General features: G+C 38.0%; 1 protein-coding gene and 1 pseudogene across 1 annotated transcript in view; both read right to left on the minus strand.

Annotated features, from left to right (window-relative positions):
• Nucleotides 1–280: 280 nt before the first annotated feature.
• LOC114031485 (transmembrane protein 242-like) overlaps nucleotides 281–20030 on the minus strand; it is a 52419-nt gene continuing 32669 nt past the window's right edge. Inside the window, exon 4 of the mRNA XM_027846574.1 lies at nucleotides 281–884. Coding sequence (XP_027702375.1) covers nucleotides 786–884 — 99 coding nt within the window. The 3' untranslated portion in view covers nucleotides 281–785. The remainder of the gene's footprint in view (nucleotides 885–20030) is intronic.
• LOC114031484 lies at nucleotides 10816–11483 on the minus strand (annotated as a pseudogene).

The raw sequence follows: 20030 nt of genomic DNA on the forward strand, positions 1-20030 counted from the left end.
GCACCAAGTAATTCACCAAGAGGTGAATGTTTGGGCAGCTCAGTCGGCTCTTAACATGCCAAGTACAGACAGATAATCACACAACAACATGGTAGTTTCCTGCAATGAACTCATTTAATTTAAAAGAATGAGCCACTATTATTTCATTATTAGCTAGGGCCATGACAGTCAACTAGCATTTATTAAGTACCTACTACGTGCCAGGCACTTATACTAAGCTCTGGGGATACAAAGAAAGACAAAAAACAGTGCCTGCTCTCAAGGGAACTTATGGTCTAAAAAAATTTTTTTAAGTTATTTTAAAATATTTTTAAATGAACCACCTTTTAATTTTTAGCTTGGTTTTCCCACCTGCTGGTGAGAAGTAACAAAGGTTTATAAAGATTCCTGTTAGAATATTTATCATAAAATTTGGTTTTTCAAGTAAGAACTTGTTTTTAAAGTTTATAGAAATATATCTAACTTTCTATACTAATATATCATCCACAAAGGGAAGTTATTTACTTACTTACAACTAATGTTCTTTAAAACAACCCTCCAAACCTTGGAAAACATGTACCTCTCCCATTTGATTCCATGATAAAGCAAACGCAGAATGACTTTGAATTTTCATAGACTACACTGAAGATGCTGACAGTCATACAGTCCATGTTCCATCAATGATTTGCTCACTTTCCTGAGTAGAAATAAGTTTGATCTTTTTTTCCTTTAAAGAGGATGATTATCTTGGCATTTCCAAGCTACTTTCCCTGTAACAATCACTTCGGAATTCCTTTATGCTCATCTCATTTGGATTTCAGTGCTTCATCCCACTCAACAGATGACGCAGGGTTCTTGGGAATCACTGGAAATATTGATTGCATTTTACTCTGAAAGTCTTTCATCTAAAAGAAGAAAAAAAAATCAGTCATCAAATGTTAAAAGAAGGGGTAAATATCAAAACTATTATAGACTGACACCTTTGCTGACTGGATACAATTGCATTGCGCATGGGTAAAGACCAAAGAGTAACACCTGAATACAAATAAAATCTAGGATCAAATTCTGGTTCTTTTGAAAGAAAAACAGAATTCCTACTTTTCACATTCCAAGTCAATGTTAATCTATGGACCATAAAAACACATAAATCTCCTATACGATTACAACTAGTAAGATGCCTACAATTACTACAAAAATGGTACTTGTTACTGGCTTTCAATTTAAAAGATAATGCTGGGGAGGGTGTTGCTATGTATCTGCAAAATATGTATCTAAATCCTATGGAGTTATGTATGAGTATACTTTATTTAAGAACTGGAATTGTAAAGTAATAAAGCTTTTTTAAACCCTAAAACCAACATAACACAATTTATACCTCTAAATGACTGTTTCCCCTTTCAGTGAAGCCACCTTGGTAGGCTATACACTTATTTCAGTGATGTTTCTTTTGCTCAAAACATTCTGGTAACCAGACTACATCTCTTCTGACTTTGTCTAGCTGTTCTTCCCATCTTTGTCTGATAGTGTCGTTAAAACCTCTGGGGTATATTTTCTAGAATTTCGAGGCTGGATTTTATTTTTGTAAAAAGGCAAAAGTCATTTAAAGCCAAGTCTGACAAATAAGGTAAATGAACAACTGATTAATAACCATTTTTGTTAAAACACACAGCCTAAAGCATTTTTTGGAAAGAAACAAATCTTATTTTGTGTGGTTTAAAAACTTGTTTCAAAGGTAATTCTCTAAGAGGAGGTTTCAGAAACGTTTTCAGCAATGGAAGAATCATTAAGAGAAATTTACAAGGTAATTATTTTCAATGACAAGAATAATGGAAGATCTCAGAATCTTTGATATCTTCTCCAGCCCTCAAACCCACCCCTCTTCTGAAACTCTTTATTTCCATGGAGGGCGTCACCATCCTTCCAGTCTCCCCAGTTTACAAGTCTGGTACTATCCTTATTGCTCACTCTCTCTAACCCCACATATCCACTCAGTTGCCAATACTTGTAGTTTTTAATTCTACAACATCCTGCATCTGACTCCTCTCTAGCCACAGGATAACCATCCTAGTTCCGTCCCTAATCATCCCTCATCTACACTACTGCAATAGTTCAGTAACTGGCCTACTGGGCTTAGGTTTCCCCTCTCCAGCTCATCACACAGTTAACAAAGTGATTTTCCTAAAGTACAGGTCTAAGCATATCACTCTCTTGCTCAATAAGCTAAATATGGCTCCCTATTGCCTCTTGAAATAAAATTCCTGTTTGGCATTTAAAGCATTTCACAATCTGGTCCCAACCTACCTTTCCAGGTATTATATATTATAGCCCTTCCCACATACTCTATGGTTCATCCAAACTGGCCTTCCAGTTGTTCCTCATACATGATGACAGTGACCCTGTGCACTGGCTGTCCCCTGGAACTAAAATGTACTCCTTCCTCACAGTCACCCCTCGGAATTCCTTGGTGGCTTTTTTCAAGACTAAATTCAAGTACTATCTTCAAAACGAAGCCTTTCTTGATCTCCCTAGCTCTTAGAGTTGTCCCTTTTAAAACTTACCTTGTATTTATTTTGAATAAATATTTTGAATGTTTCCCCCATAGAACATAAGCTCCTTGAGAGCAATGAGTATTCCATGCTTGCCTCTGCATCTCCAGAGCCTAGTGCCTAGTATACAGCAGGTGTTTAATAAACGTTTGTTGAATGAAACTTTCATTTGAATGCATAAATGCTGATGTATATTTTTCTTAAGCCCCCAAACCAGTCCCATGTTTATTTTTGTTCTTGCTTCCCAACTTTCTCAGTTTACTAAGGAATATGAAAGTGAATACAAAAGGAATTTGTAAGAATTCAACTCAGATTAGAGTTTCAGAAACTGGAAAAACCTAATAGAAGCAAATAAGGTCAAAAAAAGGGAATATTTAAAAGTAATAAGATCTCAATGAATACTTTCTTTGAAAAAAGAATTAGAAGGTATAAGACATGGCAAACAATGAAATAGATTATATTTTTAACAAATAGGAAAGAATTCATCTATCATGTGGGAAATCATTCCAGAACATGATGTCTATGTATAGTCAGTCCCTTGATTTGTTAAAACAAAAATATCAATTAACATAAAGCTAGAAAAATCAAAATGATTTTTAAAATGGCATAAAATTAAAATAATTCCAACAACTTAGTTAAACAAGTTATTGACAATGGAAGCTGGGAAATAACTGGAGAAAAGGACATCAACACTGACTATAGTAATTTTATATAGAAATTTAACTGATTTAAATCAAATGCAATAACTAGAAAAGACCTAAAGGGCCTAAAAAACTACTTTGTTAGAAAAGACTTAACAAATGAGAAAGGGAGCAACCAAGGACAACATGGATTTACTGGATTTTACTAGATCCAAAACACTGGGTTTTATTAGAAGAAAAATATATTTGTAAAACCTTATGGGGAAGGATAGCGGAAGATTATGAATAGTGTCACCTTGAACAATAAGAAATCAATGAAGGGAAAAACCAACATAAAGAAAGCTTGGTGAGAGACCCAACTAAGCAAAGCCATCTCAGGATAAAACTGGAAGGACAAAAGATGAAAAGATTTTTATAACAAACCTTTTTCACCATCAAAGACAGTCCACCACCACCATCAAAAAACAATTCCAGATGTGCATATAAATGAGGTGGAAATGGCACTTAAGAGAACAAAGATGGGAAGAACAGCTAGACCAAGTCAGAAGAGATGTAGTCTGGAGAAGCAATAATTTTGCAGGAGTTGAGAAATCAATTCTCAGGTTTATGAAACAGATTTAATCCTTCAAAGTCAATTATAAAGCACAAACTCTATGTTCCCATTAACTTCCATTATGAAACTGATGATAGATTTCCATGAGAAAAAAGATCATTTAAAAGTTTAAATAAAATAAAATAACACATGTAAAGCATTTTGCAAACTTTAAAGAATTATGTAAACGTTAGTTATTATTATTATTAAGCTGAAAACTTTTGGTAAGGAAGTGTTTAAGATAGTTGTCAGTCCTAGAGTATATGAGCATTACTCTTCTACCATCACTTAACCTTTTCGACCCTGAGATATCCTCTCAATTTTTAGCTATCCTACTATTTTCTCAGAGTCACAAGAATTTCACTACATGGTTACGAATCCCAACTCTATATACGTAGTCCCCTCCAACTTCCTTTTCTTTTGTCCAACTATTTACAACGTTCAGTAACGCTAGACAGCATTAATACCCGGGGGTTTAACAAATGATGTGTCCACAAAATTCTCTGTGAAAGTTCCTTTAGAAATGTAATTATTAACTTTAAATTAAATTTCTGGTAAACAGTAATAATATCTTTATGTCACAATAAAATCCCATTGAAATGCTGTTGCCAATGGACAAGAATAAATAACATTTGTTGAAGAGTAACAATGGTTCATAAAGATTATCTGATTATGATATTTATCATAAATTAATCTGTAAGCTGACCTGTACATTCATTGATGTAGGGAAATGCCAGTGATGAAATTCTTTCTACAAATGCAGAATGGCAACAGTTCTGCAGTTTAGAAAGCTGCCTGGAGCACTGAGAGGTTATTTAAGGTCAAGTGGCCAGTGGATGTTTAAGGCAGGCCTTGAGCTTGGGCTTTCCTCATTCCAAAGTCAATTCTCCATCCACTATGCCACCCTCTCTCTCCAACATTTTTACAGGGCATTACTTGACTAGAAGTATACTACTGGCCATCTGAACTGTCGACAACACTCAATATAATCACATATTCCATGCATCAACTTTCAGTGAAATCTTTTAAATTACAGAAAATATTTGTTGTTCAGTCATTTCAGTGGCATATGCCTCTTCATAACTTCATTCAAGGTTTTCTTAGCAAGGATACTGGAGTGGTTTTGCCATTTCCCTCTCTAGTTCTAAGGAAACAGAGACAAAGTTAAGTGACTTGCCTGGAGTTACATAAGATTAAGAGTATGAGTTAAGAGTCTAAAGCCAAATTAGAACTCAGAAACATGAGTCTTCCTGAGTCCAGTCCAGCACTCTATCCACTGAGCCAAACAGCTGCCACTGAAAATATACTCATTTGAAAATTCTGAATGGATGCTATTTTGTTTCAAGATGTTGAATAACAGAACCAAAACGTAAACGTAAACTGCATCTTAACTTCCCTATTTTTAAAATCTTCCTGATTACACAGGCTTGCACTTAGGTGTTATCTTCAATTCCTCAACTTGAACTCATTACACATACTGAATCAGTTGCCACAGCTTGATCTGGTGGCTGTTTCCCAACCCTGGAATGCTCTCCCACATTACCTCTATATTCAAAACTCAGCTCAAATGCCACCTTCTACACAAGACCTTTCCTGATGGTGTCCCACCCCACCCCTCTAGTGTCCTTCTGTTGTCTTCCATTTATTCTGTATATATGTAAGGTACCCTTATATGTGTAAATGCTGTCTCCCCCAGTAAAAGGCACAATTTAAATTTGCTCTTCCATCCCTCAATATCTGGCATATAGTAGATGTTTAATAAATGTTTACTGATTTTGAAACTTAAAAATAATAACAAATTTGGCCAATGTAAATTCATTTTAATAATCTCATAGAACACATAACTATAAAATGTCAGGCAGATTAAAGACTTTATTTCATTCAATCAACAATAAACTGCATAAAATAGTGCCACAATGTTGTTTTACTATATTGCAAACGAGATTACCTGGTGTTCTATTCCTAAATGATGCCACAGTGTGACAAGTCTCTGTATCAACAAGTAAGTTACTTCAATTAGACCATCTTCTCCTTACGATATGTCCTTAATCATGGCACGACAGAATATTTTTCTATCTTCACAATGAAATATTATGATAAGCTTCTCCATTCAGCATGGCAAGGTAAATGCTAATTTTCCAGGGAGTACCACTGACAAATGTCAGCTTGATATAGTTTAACTGAGAACTGCCGTTTAGTTTACAATGCACACGCAGAGCCTTTTTGTTTCTGATTAGAAGTTAACACATAAGGTACTCCTGAGATGAAAGATATTTGAACATTCCATATAATCCCAGCTTTCCATTTTCCAAGTTGCCCCTAGCAGCCACCTTTTTATCTAATGATACCCTCTTGAGAATCCTTATTCCCCTCCAAATCACTACCATCTCACATGCAGAAAGCTTAGAATCTATACTAAAGTCAATTGATTTAGAAATAAAAGCTAATGTGTAATGTTCTGAGAAATACAATCCTTGAAAGTAATCATTCAAACAGCCAATTTTTATTATAGTGAGTAACATTACAGCACAATTCAAAAGCAATCTTCTATTACCAATGAAGTAAACTGAGTAATAGGGGTTGATTCTACAGCCCCTACTTAGTGTCAAGTACCCAGGATGACTGGGAATTTTGCCTATCCCAGGGCTTTTGGTAGCAGGGTGTTGCTAAGACCCTGCCCAATGAGAACAATTTGCAACATTCTTTGATTTAACACCTAACATGCACAGTACCCAGAGGCAGTTCTCTAAAGTGATTTCACTAAGTTGAGTTTTATTTTTTAGTTAACCGTAAAATTTAGTGATACTGCTTTTTTCTGCGAAATAAATTACAGTAACTGTTCCACCTCAGTCAGGATTTTTTCTAAAAGCCAATCATACACTTTAGTGTGTTAAATAATCTCTAATAGCTATAGATCACTGTTATTTTCCTATCTTAACCTAATGATTCTACCTCATCTGGCAAAATCAAGAGCACCTAAAAGCAGCTTCCATTTCATAATGTCTTTTTAATGTGCACTGCTGACAGTATGTCACAGGGAGGAAAAAAAAAAAGCTTTAGGATTGCTCCATTATGGAAAGTAGTTGTAAGTCTTGCTTGGATTAAAATGATAAAAATGGAGGGCAGCTAGACGGCGCAGTGAATAGAGCACCAGCACTGGATTCAGGAAGACCTGAGTTCAAATCTGGCCTCAGACACTTGATACTAGCTGTGTGATCCTAGATAAGTCAATATACCTCATTGCCTGGCAAAAATAAACAAATAAAATAAAATTATAAAAATGGCTTTCTTGATCAAGTAAATCTTAGAGTTAAAAGTTTTCAAATATTTGTTTTTTCTAATATTCAACATGTATATTAAGCCAATCTAGATTTCTGGAAGACTTAGTTTTCTATTTTTAGTTCATGTGCCAATTAAAAAATACTTATATTAATTTCTATATGATAATTAAAGTCTCCAAAGAGAAATATTAACTTGTACCTATTCTGATATGTACATACATTATCTTGTCCTCTGAGTATACTTCAACATTTCTATACCCCACACAACTTATGCTTAGTTCAGGAGTATTCATTTTGTGTAAATGAATAGGCATCCTGTTACTCTTATTCCAGCCTTCTTTCTCAGCATTAATGTCACTGACAATTCTGGAGATATCACAAAAAGTGAGCAAAGCTGAGAAAAGACGTCTCGTGAATAATTCACTAAATGTTCATTTTGGACAGCTGTTAAATTTTTATATACAGTAGGGACAGTGTTACTTTTACTCATAATTAAAAACTATGCTTTTGAAATTGAAAAGAGAGGTCATTGGTGTCTTCTGCTAAAATGGAATAAAAACTTTAAATAAGCATAAAAATAAAACCTTTTAAAATATTTAGAATTTCAAATTTAGATTAAGATACTCTGATCACTAATTATAAAAAAAAAAAATGCCACCACCAACAATCACATAAACCCTGAAGGCTAAGTAAATAGTATAGTTAGCATCCAACATTATTACATCACATATGGAAATGCCCCTCTAAAATCTTATTTTAACAGCTCACTTTGGCACGGAACTTCTCAAAAGTCTGCCCATCAGAACACATGCTCTAGAAGATGGAAAACATTTAGTAATGGGTTCATCAATATACTATGTGTGCTGTCTAAGGAGCAAATTAAGTTCTGAGAGCCTCATTATTAGAAAGTTGGCTACTAAGAGATATTTTTTTTTTAAGTCACAGTAACTCAGGAAGACTTTCTACTAAGGCAGAGAGAAGCTACCAGCATTTGCATCAGTGGCAGAAGTACTTGTGATAATAAAAGCACAGATATTTCATAGCGAAGTATAAACATGTCTTCTACACTTCCTTATAATTTTCTGAGAATGAAATGTAATCTCCATGTTTGATGTAATGTAACATTAAGCCTAACAAATCAATAAAATTATTAACACCTGAATACGAAGAGATTTCCCTCCCTAACAACTCATAAGCGAATTCTGACCTTAGAACGGCTCCCCAAACCTATCATTCATACCCCTATTAGGCAGCATGATGAGTGCCTGCTGCATGGATCACTTAGACCGTGCCATGGAACACTGACATCCCTTCACACTGTATAAGTGATTTTGGTTTCAGGATACTGGATCTTCACAAAATGAATAATTTATACCTATGATCTGAAAACCTATCTCTATTCTCCATTGGGAAAATACAGGCCAACGAGAGAGAGAATAAGAAAAGGAATAGTTATGTAAGGAAGAAGAAAGTGTAGTAAACTAATTGTATCTCTATGCACCTTCATTCTGTCTTTCAAAACTGTTCCTTTTCTGAGATCCCTACCTCTCAAATCATAATCTGTCCTTCCACCTCCCTCATCGATTCACTTCTCCTTAACCTCTCCTTTGCTCCAGCCCCTGCATCCTTTCCTTGTTCTCTTTGTCCTCCTTGGCTTCACTTTTCTTCCCTTCACATTCTTGAGTCTATAGTTGGACATTTCAATGACGCACCTGAATGCTTTGTCCCCTTATTCTTCCACTGTTTCCACCCAAATCCCCAAACTCAGATTACTTCCATCATTCATATTTCTCTTTCACTCCTATACTGGGCTATGGCAATTACCATGGCAGATTTCAACTCCAAGGAGGGAAATATTTTCTAATTGCCCACAAGCAAAATGAGCTGCCTCAGAGAAGAGAGCTGAGGAGAGCTTTGAGGAATACCCACACTTAGGGGGCAAGACCCATCATTGTAGTCTCCAAGCAAAGATTATCAAGGATAATGTAGGGGCCAGTAGGTGGCACAGTGGATAGAGCACCTGCCCTGAAGTCAGGAGGACCTGAGTTCAAATCCAACCTCAGACCAAACACTTGACACTAGATGTGTGACCCTGGGCAAGTCACTTAATCCCAACTGCCTAAAAAAAAAAAGGATAATGTAGAAAGGATTCCTATTTAGGCATGGCTTGGCATCGATGAGCTCTGAGGTCCCTTCCAAACCTTAAGGTTCTATGAGTTTGTAAATGATGCTGGAAGAATATCTAAAATCATGTTGACTGGGTCCACTTTATAAATTCATGCTATCTAAAAAATTTCAACTGGATTCTCATAGGTACATGGCAATCCTTCTATTCACCTCCAGCTGACTTCAATTCTACAGGTGTTCCAAACCTCTCTCAAGCCTCCAAAGCCTCCATCCTCTTCTCTCTCAGCAGGCCTTTTTACATCACTTCGTAATGTAATTAGATTGTAAGTTTCTTGAGAGCGAGACTGTCTTTTGCCTCCTTTTGGTATCTCCAGCATTTAGCACAGTACCTGCCACATAAGAAATGGTTAATGATGTTCAATGAACGAATTATTGAGCTATTTAAGGCCTCTTGTTACGAATTCCCTCAATTTCCATCCTCTTGCACCGCAACACTTCTCTATTTCTCCATCAGTCCTGTCTTCCAACTCCAGTTTTCACAGGTGAGGTAGCCTGCTTTCACGCCAAAGCTAGCCTTTTCATTTGTGTCCTTAATCCCCATCCCTTCACTTCACTGATTTCCCATCTCTCCCCTCTGATCGGCTCTTCTCCCTGCATATGTAAGTATGGTGCTCAGGTCTACTTCATTCCAAAAATAAAACAAAACCTCTCACCCTGGACTCAACTGCCCACTTCCCTATCCCTCCTCTTCTTCCCTCTCAACACTTCCAGACGGAGAAGTCAGTCCTCCACCTCTGCCTCTACCTTCCTTGCTCTTCAGCTACTACAATCTGGTTTCCCTCCCTACCATCTGATTGAAAATGCTTTCTCCAAGGCCACCAATGGTTTCCTAGTGGTCCAACGGCCTCTATTCAGTCAGTCCTCCTCCTCTCTGATCTTGCCATAGCTTTTGCAACTGTTGCGCACTACTTCCTGATGCCCTCTTGGCCTTAGCTTCCAAAACACTACTGTCTCCTACCTGGCTGGCTACATTTTCTTAGTCTCTCCTTTGCTTCTTCATCGCCCGATGCCAGCTCCTTAAAGTATGGGTGTTCCCCAAAGCCGTCCTCAGCATTCTCTTCTTCTTTCTCTAACTTTCCTCTTCCTTGATGTTCTCACCTGCTTCCACGGCTCAAAGCATCACTTGTTTGTAAATGTCTCTTAAACCTATTTTTAGTCCCAAACTCTCCCACATGCTCCAGATACCTGCCTGATAGATACCTTCAATCAATTAGCTTTTTACTGGTTTTTTTCATATTTGAAATACCACTTTATTATGATCTAAACGAAAAGAGAATGGGAATGACGGTAACAAACAAGATTCACCACTGAATATTGTGATGGGACTGCAGCAGGCTTATATTTGAAACTCAAGGGGACGTAACTGCGGTCCAAAACAGCTAACTACGCAGGTTCAAAATAAGAATTACATTTTTTTAAACTGCCACATTCACTCCGAAGCCCATTCATCTCCTTCAGCATCCCGAAGATTAAGCACACGTTCTGCTCAGTTACACAATAAAGTGGCAAACACGCCACACCACTGACACTGTCACAGGACGGTTGCCTATAAAACTAGACCTCTGACGTGGGGCTCTAGCTTCATTCCCTCACAGGTCATCATCTTCATCAGGGAGCGCAGCTGCCTGAGCAATCTGTACGTCCTGCTCATGCTGTGCCGCCAGTGCTGGGTCCGTGACAACCTCTGGAGGTGCAGGAGCAGGCATGGCAACAAACTCCAAATTAGGGTCTCCAATAAGTTTTCTAGCAAGCCAAAGGAAGGGCTTCTCAAAGTTGTAGTTACTTTTGGCTGAGATGTCATAGTACTGGAGATGCTTCTTCCTATATGGAAGGCAACTGATTTCGCCTTGACTTTTCCGTCCTTAACATCCACTTTATTGCCACACAACACTATGGGGACATTTTCACATACTCGTACCAGATCTCTATGCCAGTTTGGAACATTCTTGTTAGTGACTCTTGATGTTACATCAAACATTATAATGGCACACTGAGCTTGGATGTAATAACCATCTCTCAGACCACCAAATTTCTCTTGGCCAGCTGTATCCCATACAATGAATTTAATAGAACCTCTGTTAGTATGGAACACAAGAGGATGGACCTCAACACCCAGGGTGGCTACATACTTCTTCTCAAATTCACCAGTCAAGTGACGTTTCACAAATGCTGTTTTTCCAGTACCTCCATCACCAACTAATACAAGCTTGAACTGCGCTTGGGGTTCTCCTTGGGCGGCCATCGCGAAGGTTCTTCCAGAAGCATCTCCGTCTCTGCCTGACTGAACGATGGAAAGATGGCAGAAGTGCGATTCAAATACCCGGAGATGCAGCCCAATCAGCTTTTTATTAAGCAACTACATGCCAGGCACTGTGCTGGGCATTGAGAATATAAATACAGAGAATAAAATAATCCTTACTCACAAGGAACTTAGGTTCTAGTGGGAGAAACAAGTATATATAAAAATATGTGCAGCACAAATATAAAGTTAATAAACACAAGCATATACAAATTAGTTTAAAAAGGTGGTTTGTGAGAGAGAACCCTAGCAGATGAAGGGAAGGGGTCAAGAAAGGCTCCATATAGAAGAGAGCATCTGAGGTGCATCTTAAAGGAAGAGAGGAGCTCTATGAGGTGGAGGGGAGGATGAAGTACATCCTAGGCACGCGAACCAGCAAGTCAAAAGGCACGAAGACAGGAGATGGAGTTATCGTGAGCGAGGAACAAAGACAAGGCCAGTGTGGCTGGACTACAGAGTGCAGGACATAGAATAATGTCCAATGAGGAAAGAAGACTGAGGCCAGGATGGGTAGGGCTTTAAAGGACAGACATGGTTTATATTTCATTCTAAAAGCAAAAGAATGCCACTTGAGTTGGTTGATGAGATCTTTCCAGAGCTTCAAACTTAACATGTTCAAAACTGACATCATCTTTTGTCCAAAACCTGCCCTTCCTCTCAAAATCACAGTTACCCAAGCTCATGAGTTCAGTCACCTTTGTTTCTTTCTTCTTCCTCAATTCTTAACATCCAACCACCTGTCAAGTCCTGAAGGTTCAACCTCCACCATATCACTTTCATATACTGTTACTCTCTCTATTCACACTACTACCACTTAATTCAGAACTTTACCTGGACTATTTTAATAGTCTCATAACTAGAGTCTCAGAATCATTAGAGTTGGAAGGACCTCGGATGCCATCTACTTCAACCCATACTTAAAAAGGAATCTCCACTACTCAAATCCTAAAAAAAAGACTTAAACTGTGGTAGAAACAAATGAGATCTGTGAGCTGAAGTGCCCAGAGAATAGAAGGCCCCCAGATCACATGTCTTGCTTCTAGCTAGCTCTTTGCAGCCATCATTGAAGGGAACAACCCTTACGGAGGAGGGACCTCTTATCCCCAACAACACCAACCACACCAACTGAGGGCCACTGAATAACAAGTAAGTCCATGAGCCTGCAGAACAACAGTTCATAACAGACTACCAGCTCTGCTTCCAGCCTGGCCTCTGCAGCCATGGTCCAGGGAAGAAACCCCTGAGCAGATGTGACCTGCTAACTTGCTCTGCAGGTACTGCAGCCCCCACCTCCTCAGGAGTCACAACTACTGAAGACTTGAAAAAGAAATTTCTTGCAATTAAAAGTCCTTGGTAATGTCAAATTGTTCAACACCAGAAACCAATGTGGTTTTATTAGTGAAAAATCTATTAAAGATGATGTATTACCTTCTGCTCTGCCACTGCACCCAAAGAACCATGGGACTTTTCTATAACACTTGAAGCTAAAATCTCCCACATGTGTAGTCTCCCCAATTAGAACATAAGCTCCTTGAGGGCAGGGGGTGTCTTTTTTATTTGCATGCCCAGCACTGTGCAAATAGTAAGTACTTAATAAGTAGTTTTTCATTCATTCATACCCAACAAGTGGTTATCCAGTCTCTGCTTGAAGACCTCCAAAGACCAGTACCTACAAAGGTAACCCATTCTATTTTTGGTCAGCTTTAGTCTCTCTGGTTACTCTCCTTCCTTCCTCAATAAGTTCAGTGCCTGACTCACAGTCTCTCTCTACCCCAGCTCCTGCCCTCAAACTAGGAGGCTTAAACATACCTACTGATATTCCCTCAGGTCCCCTAACTTCCCAAGCTCTGCTCTCTTCTCAATTGCCATGACCTTCGCTTCATACAGAGAGATGGTCATACCTCGATCCAACCATCATCCACAAGTGTTCTACTTCCATATTCATGAATTCTAAAACTCCTTTACCTGATCATCATCTATCTTTCATCTTTCTCGATGACTAAACCTGTTCTCCACCCTCACTGTGATCTCTAATTCCTCTACTCTTTAGATTTTTCATAAGCCATTTCCTCCTGGCAAAGGCTACACTCCTCTCCTTTCCCAACTCGACCCACTGGTGAAACAGGTCAACTCTACACTATCCTCCACTCTTGAATCCTTTGGCCCCTTGCCAACCCTAAACTGCTCTCACTATCTGCTACCTCTGTTCCTATTCACATACTACTGAACAGAACTGGGGGGGAGACAATCACAAAATCAAATTTATGTTATCTAATCTCAATTAGAACTTCATTGCAGCAAAATAATTCTTCTCCTCATCCCTAATTGATGATAATAGCATTTATATAGTATCATAAGGTTTACAATGCACTTTATAAATATTCATTATTACACTCTCCACACCAGCATCTCCAAACCCTCTCATCTCTCCTCAAAATTCCCACAGCATCCCTCTGCCTATACTCTCAATGGAAGACTTCATAAGACCTAATTTTCACACTTCATCCAAAAAAACTGAAGTCATTCACCAAGTTCCTTCTTCTCCCTTCCTGCTCATCTCACATCACTTGGACTTTTCCCCCCACCTCCACCTCCTCCTTTCCTCTAGTCTCTTACCCTTAATTCCCACCCCATTTTGTCCCGAAGAAAACCCCCACTATTGATACTCCCTAACTTTCAATCAATCTCTCTCTAATGGCTTCTTCCTCTCTGCCTACATATCTCCACCACCATTAAAATACCTTCATTTGTTCCAACCATTCCTGCTTAGCATCCTATCTCTTTCCTTTCCCTCATGGCTAAACTCCTTGAGAAAGCCTCCACTTCCCTTTCATTTTCTTCTAAAACTTCATTCTGACTTCCAACCTCATCATTGAACTGATAATCCCTCTCCAAAGTTACAAATTACTTCTAATTTCTAAAAGGCCAAATATTTTAGAAATAAATTCTATTTCTAAAAGGTCAAATCTAATGGCCTTTCCTCAATCATCATCATTCTTGACCCCTTTACAGCATTTGACACTATGGATCACCTTTTTCTGGATACTCTCTGCTCTCTAGGTTTTCAAGGTAGTGTTCTCCTCTTACTAGTCTGACCACTCCTTCTTAGTCTCCTAGGATGGATCTTCATCCATATCATGCTCACTAATCATATCCCTCAAGGATCTGTCCTGGGCCCTAGTAATGTTCTCCCTGTACTATCTTACTTGTTGCTATCTCTACACAGATTATTTCCAGATCAATACAACCAGTCTCTCTCCTGAGCTGTAATACCAAATCACCAATTGCCTTTTGGACATCTCAAAATGATGTCCCGTAAGCATCTTGTATCCAAAACAGATATTATTATTTCTCCTTCCAATGCTCCCATCTTCCCAACTTTCCTACTACTGCGGAAAGCGTCACCATCACTCTAGTGATCCAGGCTCATAATCTTGACGTTATCCTCAACAAATCATTCTTACTTCACATATCCAATCTGTTGATAAATTTTATCATTGCTATCTTCATGACTTCTCTTGTATGTGTCCTTTCTCTCCCTTCACAGAGCCACCATATTAGTTCAGGCCCTCATCACTTCTTACTTGGGTTATTGCAAAAGCTTTCTACTAAGTGTTCTGCATGCCTTATATCTCTTCCAACTCCAACCTATCTTCCACATAACTTTCCAAGTAATTATTCTAAAACATGTCCCTCCGCACTTAAATTCCAGTGGCTCCTTATTACCTATACAATCAAATATGCAATCTTCTAATTGGCACCGAAAGTTCTCCACAACCTGGACCCTTCCAACCTTTTCAGTCTTCTTACACTATACCCCTCTCTACACGATCTGAAATCCAGGTACATTGGCCTACCCAATGTTCTTCACACACATTTCATCTTTGCAATGGTTATACCCTGGGCCTCAAATACTCTGCCTCCTCATGTTCCTACCTTAGTTCCTTGGCTTATTACAAGACTCATCTCAAATCTGCCTTCTGCAGGAGGTCTGTCTTATTCCCTGAAGTTGTTACTGCCTTCCCCTTTGAGATTACTTCCCATCTACTCTGTATATAGCTGACATGAACCTTGCTATTTATATACATGCTGTTTCCCCACTAGAATGTAAGCTCTCTGAAAACAAGGACTGTTTTCGTCTTTCTATCCCCAGCACTTAGAATAGTGTCTGGCACACAGTAAGTGCTTAATCCTTATTGACTGATTGTTGGGAAGGTTTTTTTTTTTCTCATATCAAATCTAAATCTGCCTTCATGCAACAACCACCCAACTTCCCATTCATTCTCCAGTCTCTCTCATGTCTAATCTTTTTGTTTTATTTTTTAAAAGTTTTATTGATGTTTTGATTTACATTACCAACATTTACAGATTACTCCCACTCTGTGAGAAGTCTAATTTAAAAGTAAAACAATTAAGTAAAACTAATAATATAGTGACTTCATCTGAAAGGACAAGCAATATTCCCCTTCTCACTTATTTTTATTTAAAAAAGAACAGAAGTTTATTTTCCCTCCTACTCCATTTAAGAAAAAAGAAAAACAAATTCCTTATATCAAATATGTATACAGTAAAGCAAAAAAAAAAAAAAAATCCTGCATTGGCTGAATACCAAAATATCCAAATCTCAATCTGTACATGAAGTAGAGAGTATGTTTCATCATCAGCCCTCTGAAATCATGGATGGTCTCTTTGATGATCACGATTCTTACAGCTTTCAAAGTTGCTTGTCTTTACACTATTGTTGCATAACAATTATACAAATTGTTCTAATTATGCTCATTTTATTCTTCATCAGCTTATATAAGTCTTCAAAACTATTCATTTTCATGATATTGATGTTACAGCATAAAATTTTCTTTCAGTTTTGCTTATTTCACTCTGCATCAGTTCATATAAGTCTTTTCAGATCTCTTTGAAATCACCTATTTCCTCATTTCTTACAGCAACCTATCTTTCACAAACCTGCCAAACTAAGTTTCCTGATACTGACCATGTCACTCCCCTGTTCAAAAACCCCCAGTGGGTCTCCATAGCTCAGAAACCAATCTCCTCAGTGTGGCACTGGTGTCTTCCACAATTTTTCTACCTACTTTTCCAACTTTATTCCACTTTCATTCCACTACTCTTCATTTTCCCTAACTTCCAAATTGGATTACTAGCTATTTCCCATTCCCTTGTCCTGCCCCCTTAAGTATCTGTACATTTGCACAAACTATCTTGAATGCCTGGAATGTACCTTTTCCACCCCTTCTTCCCTGTGCCCTCTGCCCCCTATCCCCAAAATGCTCTTATTTCAAAGTCTATTTCAGATATTACCTGCTCTCTTATCTCTTCTCACTTCCCTACTCCTCATTCACCCAAATGAGTTGACCAAATGAAAGGGATCTCTCTCCTCAAAATTTCTTCTAGCACTTTCTCTGGACCTTTTCTTCTTTCTTACATTATAACTTGTATCCATATCTTATTAAACTTTAGAAGGTATGGATTGTGTTGTTTTTCATCTTTGTATCCACAGTGCTGTACACATAGTAGACACTAAAGAATGTTTCAATTCTGTTTCAATCCAATAAGTCATTTGTAACAGTATTTTTCGTCACAGGGAAAAAAACCCCCAAAAAGTTTCAATTATGGAATCATTATTAAGCATATTAATTTAAGCCTAGCACAGTGCTTTGGCACAAAGTAGACACTTAACACATGTTTACTGACTTGAGCGGTTGAGTCAAATGGGCAGCAGACTATATAGCAGGCCTTCTGGTACAGCAGTAACAATCTTCTCAAATGATAAGATTAATTTAATAACAGTCATTACTTTAAGCTCACCCTGAAAAATTACTTCATCTGGATACCTTTACCCATAATCTCTCCATTTTATTCTTGCATCCTTGAATTTTTTTTTCCTGATGCCCAATCCTACCTCCATACTTTAATGGTTTCTTTAATTGAACAATCATATTCTTTCAAGATAAGTGTTGTGTGTAAGGTTCAAGGACATGAAGACTCTTAGCTGGATCATTTCTTCCTATAGTGTCTTTCTAGAATTTGTAGCATTTCAAAGAAACACTACCTGAAGCAGGTGACTTTTCCAGTTTGTTTGTTTTTCACACCGAATCAATTTTTTTTGAAGGCCCAAATAAGAATCTCCCTAGATAAAACAGATATGTATTTATACATTAAGTCTCTAGACAAAAAAGTTATAAAAAACAAAAAAAGCCAGTATCATATGAAGTGGACTTGAATCTGCTGAAAGACGCAGAAAATATAGCTAGATAACTTCTGAATGATTTAAGTTAGATGATTCCTACTCCCTCCCTTATAGAAGTTAACAATTCAAAATTCAGTACAAGATTATAGTTGATGGTATGATTAACAGTCCATACTTTTGTTTACAATGAAACCCATTTTAGAGAGGAAGAAGTAGGAGCTAGCATATACTATTGTGAGACTTTCTGGTCTTGGGACAAGAGGGTTATTGTATCATAATCAAATCTGTCCAAGGAAATGTGCTGGTTTGGCAAGCAAATTATGAGATGAGGTTAGTTTGGATGGGGGAGAAAAATATGAAGGTAAGGCCTAGGGCATATGACTTAGAGATCTAAGCCAAGGGGCGAATCTGTGAATGGAACTAATACAAATTTGTCAACTAATTTTTACTCCTAAGAACTTGCAAATTACTTTTTTTAAACTCTTTTTAAAAAAAAACCCTGCTTTTTAATACAGAATAAATCAAATATACAATGGTAGAGATTTTTGCCCCCACTCCAAAGTGTTAAAAGTATTTTATCCTTTAAAAATTTTCTTTAAAAAATCAGGATGTGAAACCCTTGATTAGCAAAGCAAATTAGAGTACATTAAAAGCAGTCAATGAATATTTAAGCTAAACTTGAAAAAAAGGCTGAAAGCCCAAAAAATTTCTACTGGAGTCTTTTTTAAAAAAAGTCTTCATTTCAGCTTGAAAATCACAAAATATGAATTGTAGTTTTCAGTTATATTTGTAGGCTTTTTTTCTGTCTTTCACTCAGAGTCACAAAGAGAGAAGCTGATAATGCATCATATTCATAAGTGCTCTCTCAACAAGCCCCAGGCCCTGAAAGTATTTCCCTTGTCTACAAACTCATTTGAACTACCAGTATATAGTTACAGCTTAAGGAAAAAAAGATTTAAGGCTCTTCTTGAAGAAGAGAGGGCTGGATGCTGAGGGGAGAAATTAGTTGCTTGGCCTCCAAGGAGTCCCACATATCCACTCCAGCAAAACTTGAAACTCACACCAGATCAAAATATCTGATAAGAAACTACAGTGACTTCCACCACCCCAGAACTGCACAAAAAAAATCGGCCAGAATCCTGAAGGCAACAGAAAAGGGGTCTCTAGCAAAGTCAGCACCAGTGCAGGCAAACAAGGATCAGCCTCCCAGCATGAACAGCACAGAAAAGACCAGAGACACATGTAACTTACAAGACCCTGCATGCCCAGAAGCAGCAAGAGTTAAGGGCTCTCCAAGAAAGTGTTAGGGAGCTCGGGAAGTCCCAAGTATCAGCAGCAGCCAGAGCTACCTGGCAGTGCTCAGGCCAGGACAGACAAGGCATTTTGGGGTCTGAGATCTCCGGCATTCTATTCTGAGATGCCAGAGAGGGTCCTAGATCTTCAGATCTAGGGTTCTGAACCTCAAAGATTCAGGTGAGGAAAGAGAAAATAAAAAAAAAATAAGCATTTATAGACTATCTATTATGTGCCTGGCACTATGCTAAGCACTTTACAATTTTTATTTAATTTGTTCCTCACAATAACTTTGTAAGGTAGGTGCTCTTACTAAACCCATCTTACTGATGGGGAAACTGAGGCAAACAGGGTTAACTGACTTGCCCAGGATCAAATAGCTAGAAAGTATCTGAGGCTACATTTAAACTCAGGTCTTCCTGACTCCAGGTTGACCCTGCAATCTACCCATTGTGCCATTTATCCCTGGGAGACAGAGGTCAGCTCAAAAACTCAGGGGGACCCTGGGCAAGAACAAGCAAGGCTGACTACCCCACTCAAAAGCACAGTGTAAGACAGTGCCTAGTCCTGGCCTAGCCCCAATTCAGGAACTAAAGCTAGAGAGATGAGTAAATCAAAGAATACAGAGAAGTATAAAAAATTATTGTAAATCTAGAGATCTCCCAAAAGAAGGAGTAACTGTAACAATGAAAGCACAGACACAAAGGGGCAGCTAGGTGACACAGTGGGACTTGAAATCAGAAAGACTTGAGTTCAAAAACTGCCTCAGACACCTACTATCTATGTGACCTTGGGCAAGCCACAACTTCCCTGTTCCTGTTTCCTCATCTGTAAGAAAGGGACAATAATAGCACCTATTTCATAGGGTTGTTATCAGGATCAAATGAGTCAACATATTAAAGCACTTAAAGTGCTCTATAAGTGCTAGTTATTATTTTTAATGATAATAATGAGGATGGAAAAACCAGATTTTCCCTAAGGTCTACTTTAATACCCAAAAGAAATGA

This window comes from Vombatus ursinus, unplaced genomic scaffold (genome assembly GCF_900497805.2).
Source record: "Vombatus ursinus unplaced genomic scaffold, bare-nosed wombat genome assembly UNPS02015175.1, whole genome shotgun sequence".
Lineage (NCBI taxonomy): Eukaryota > Metazoa > Chordata > Mammalia > Diprotodontia > Vombatidae > Vombatus > Vombatus ursinus.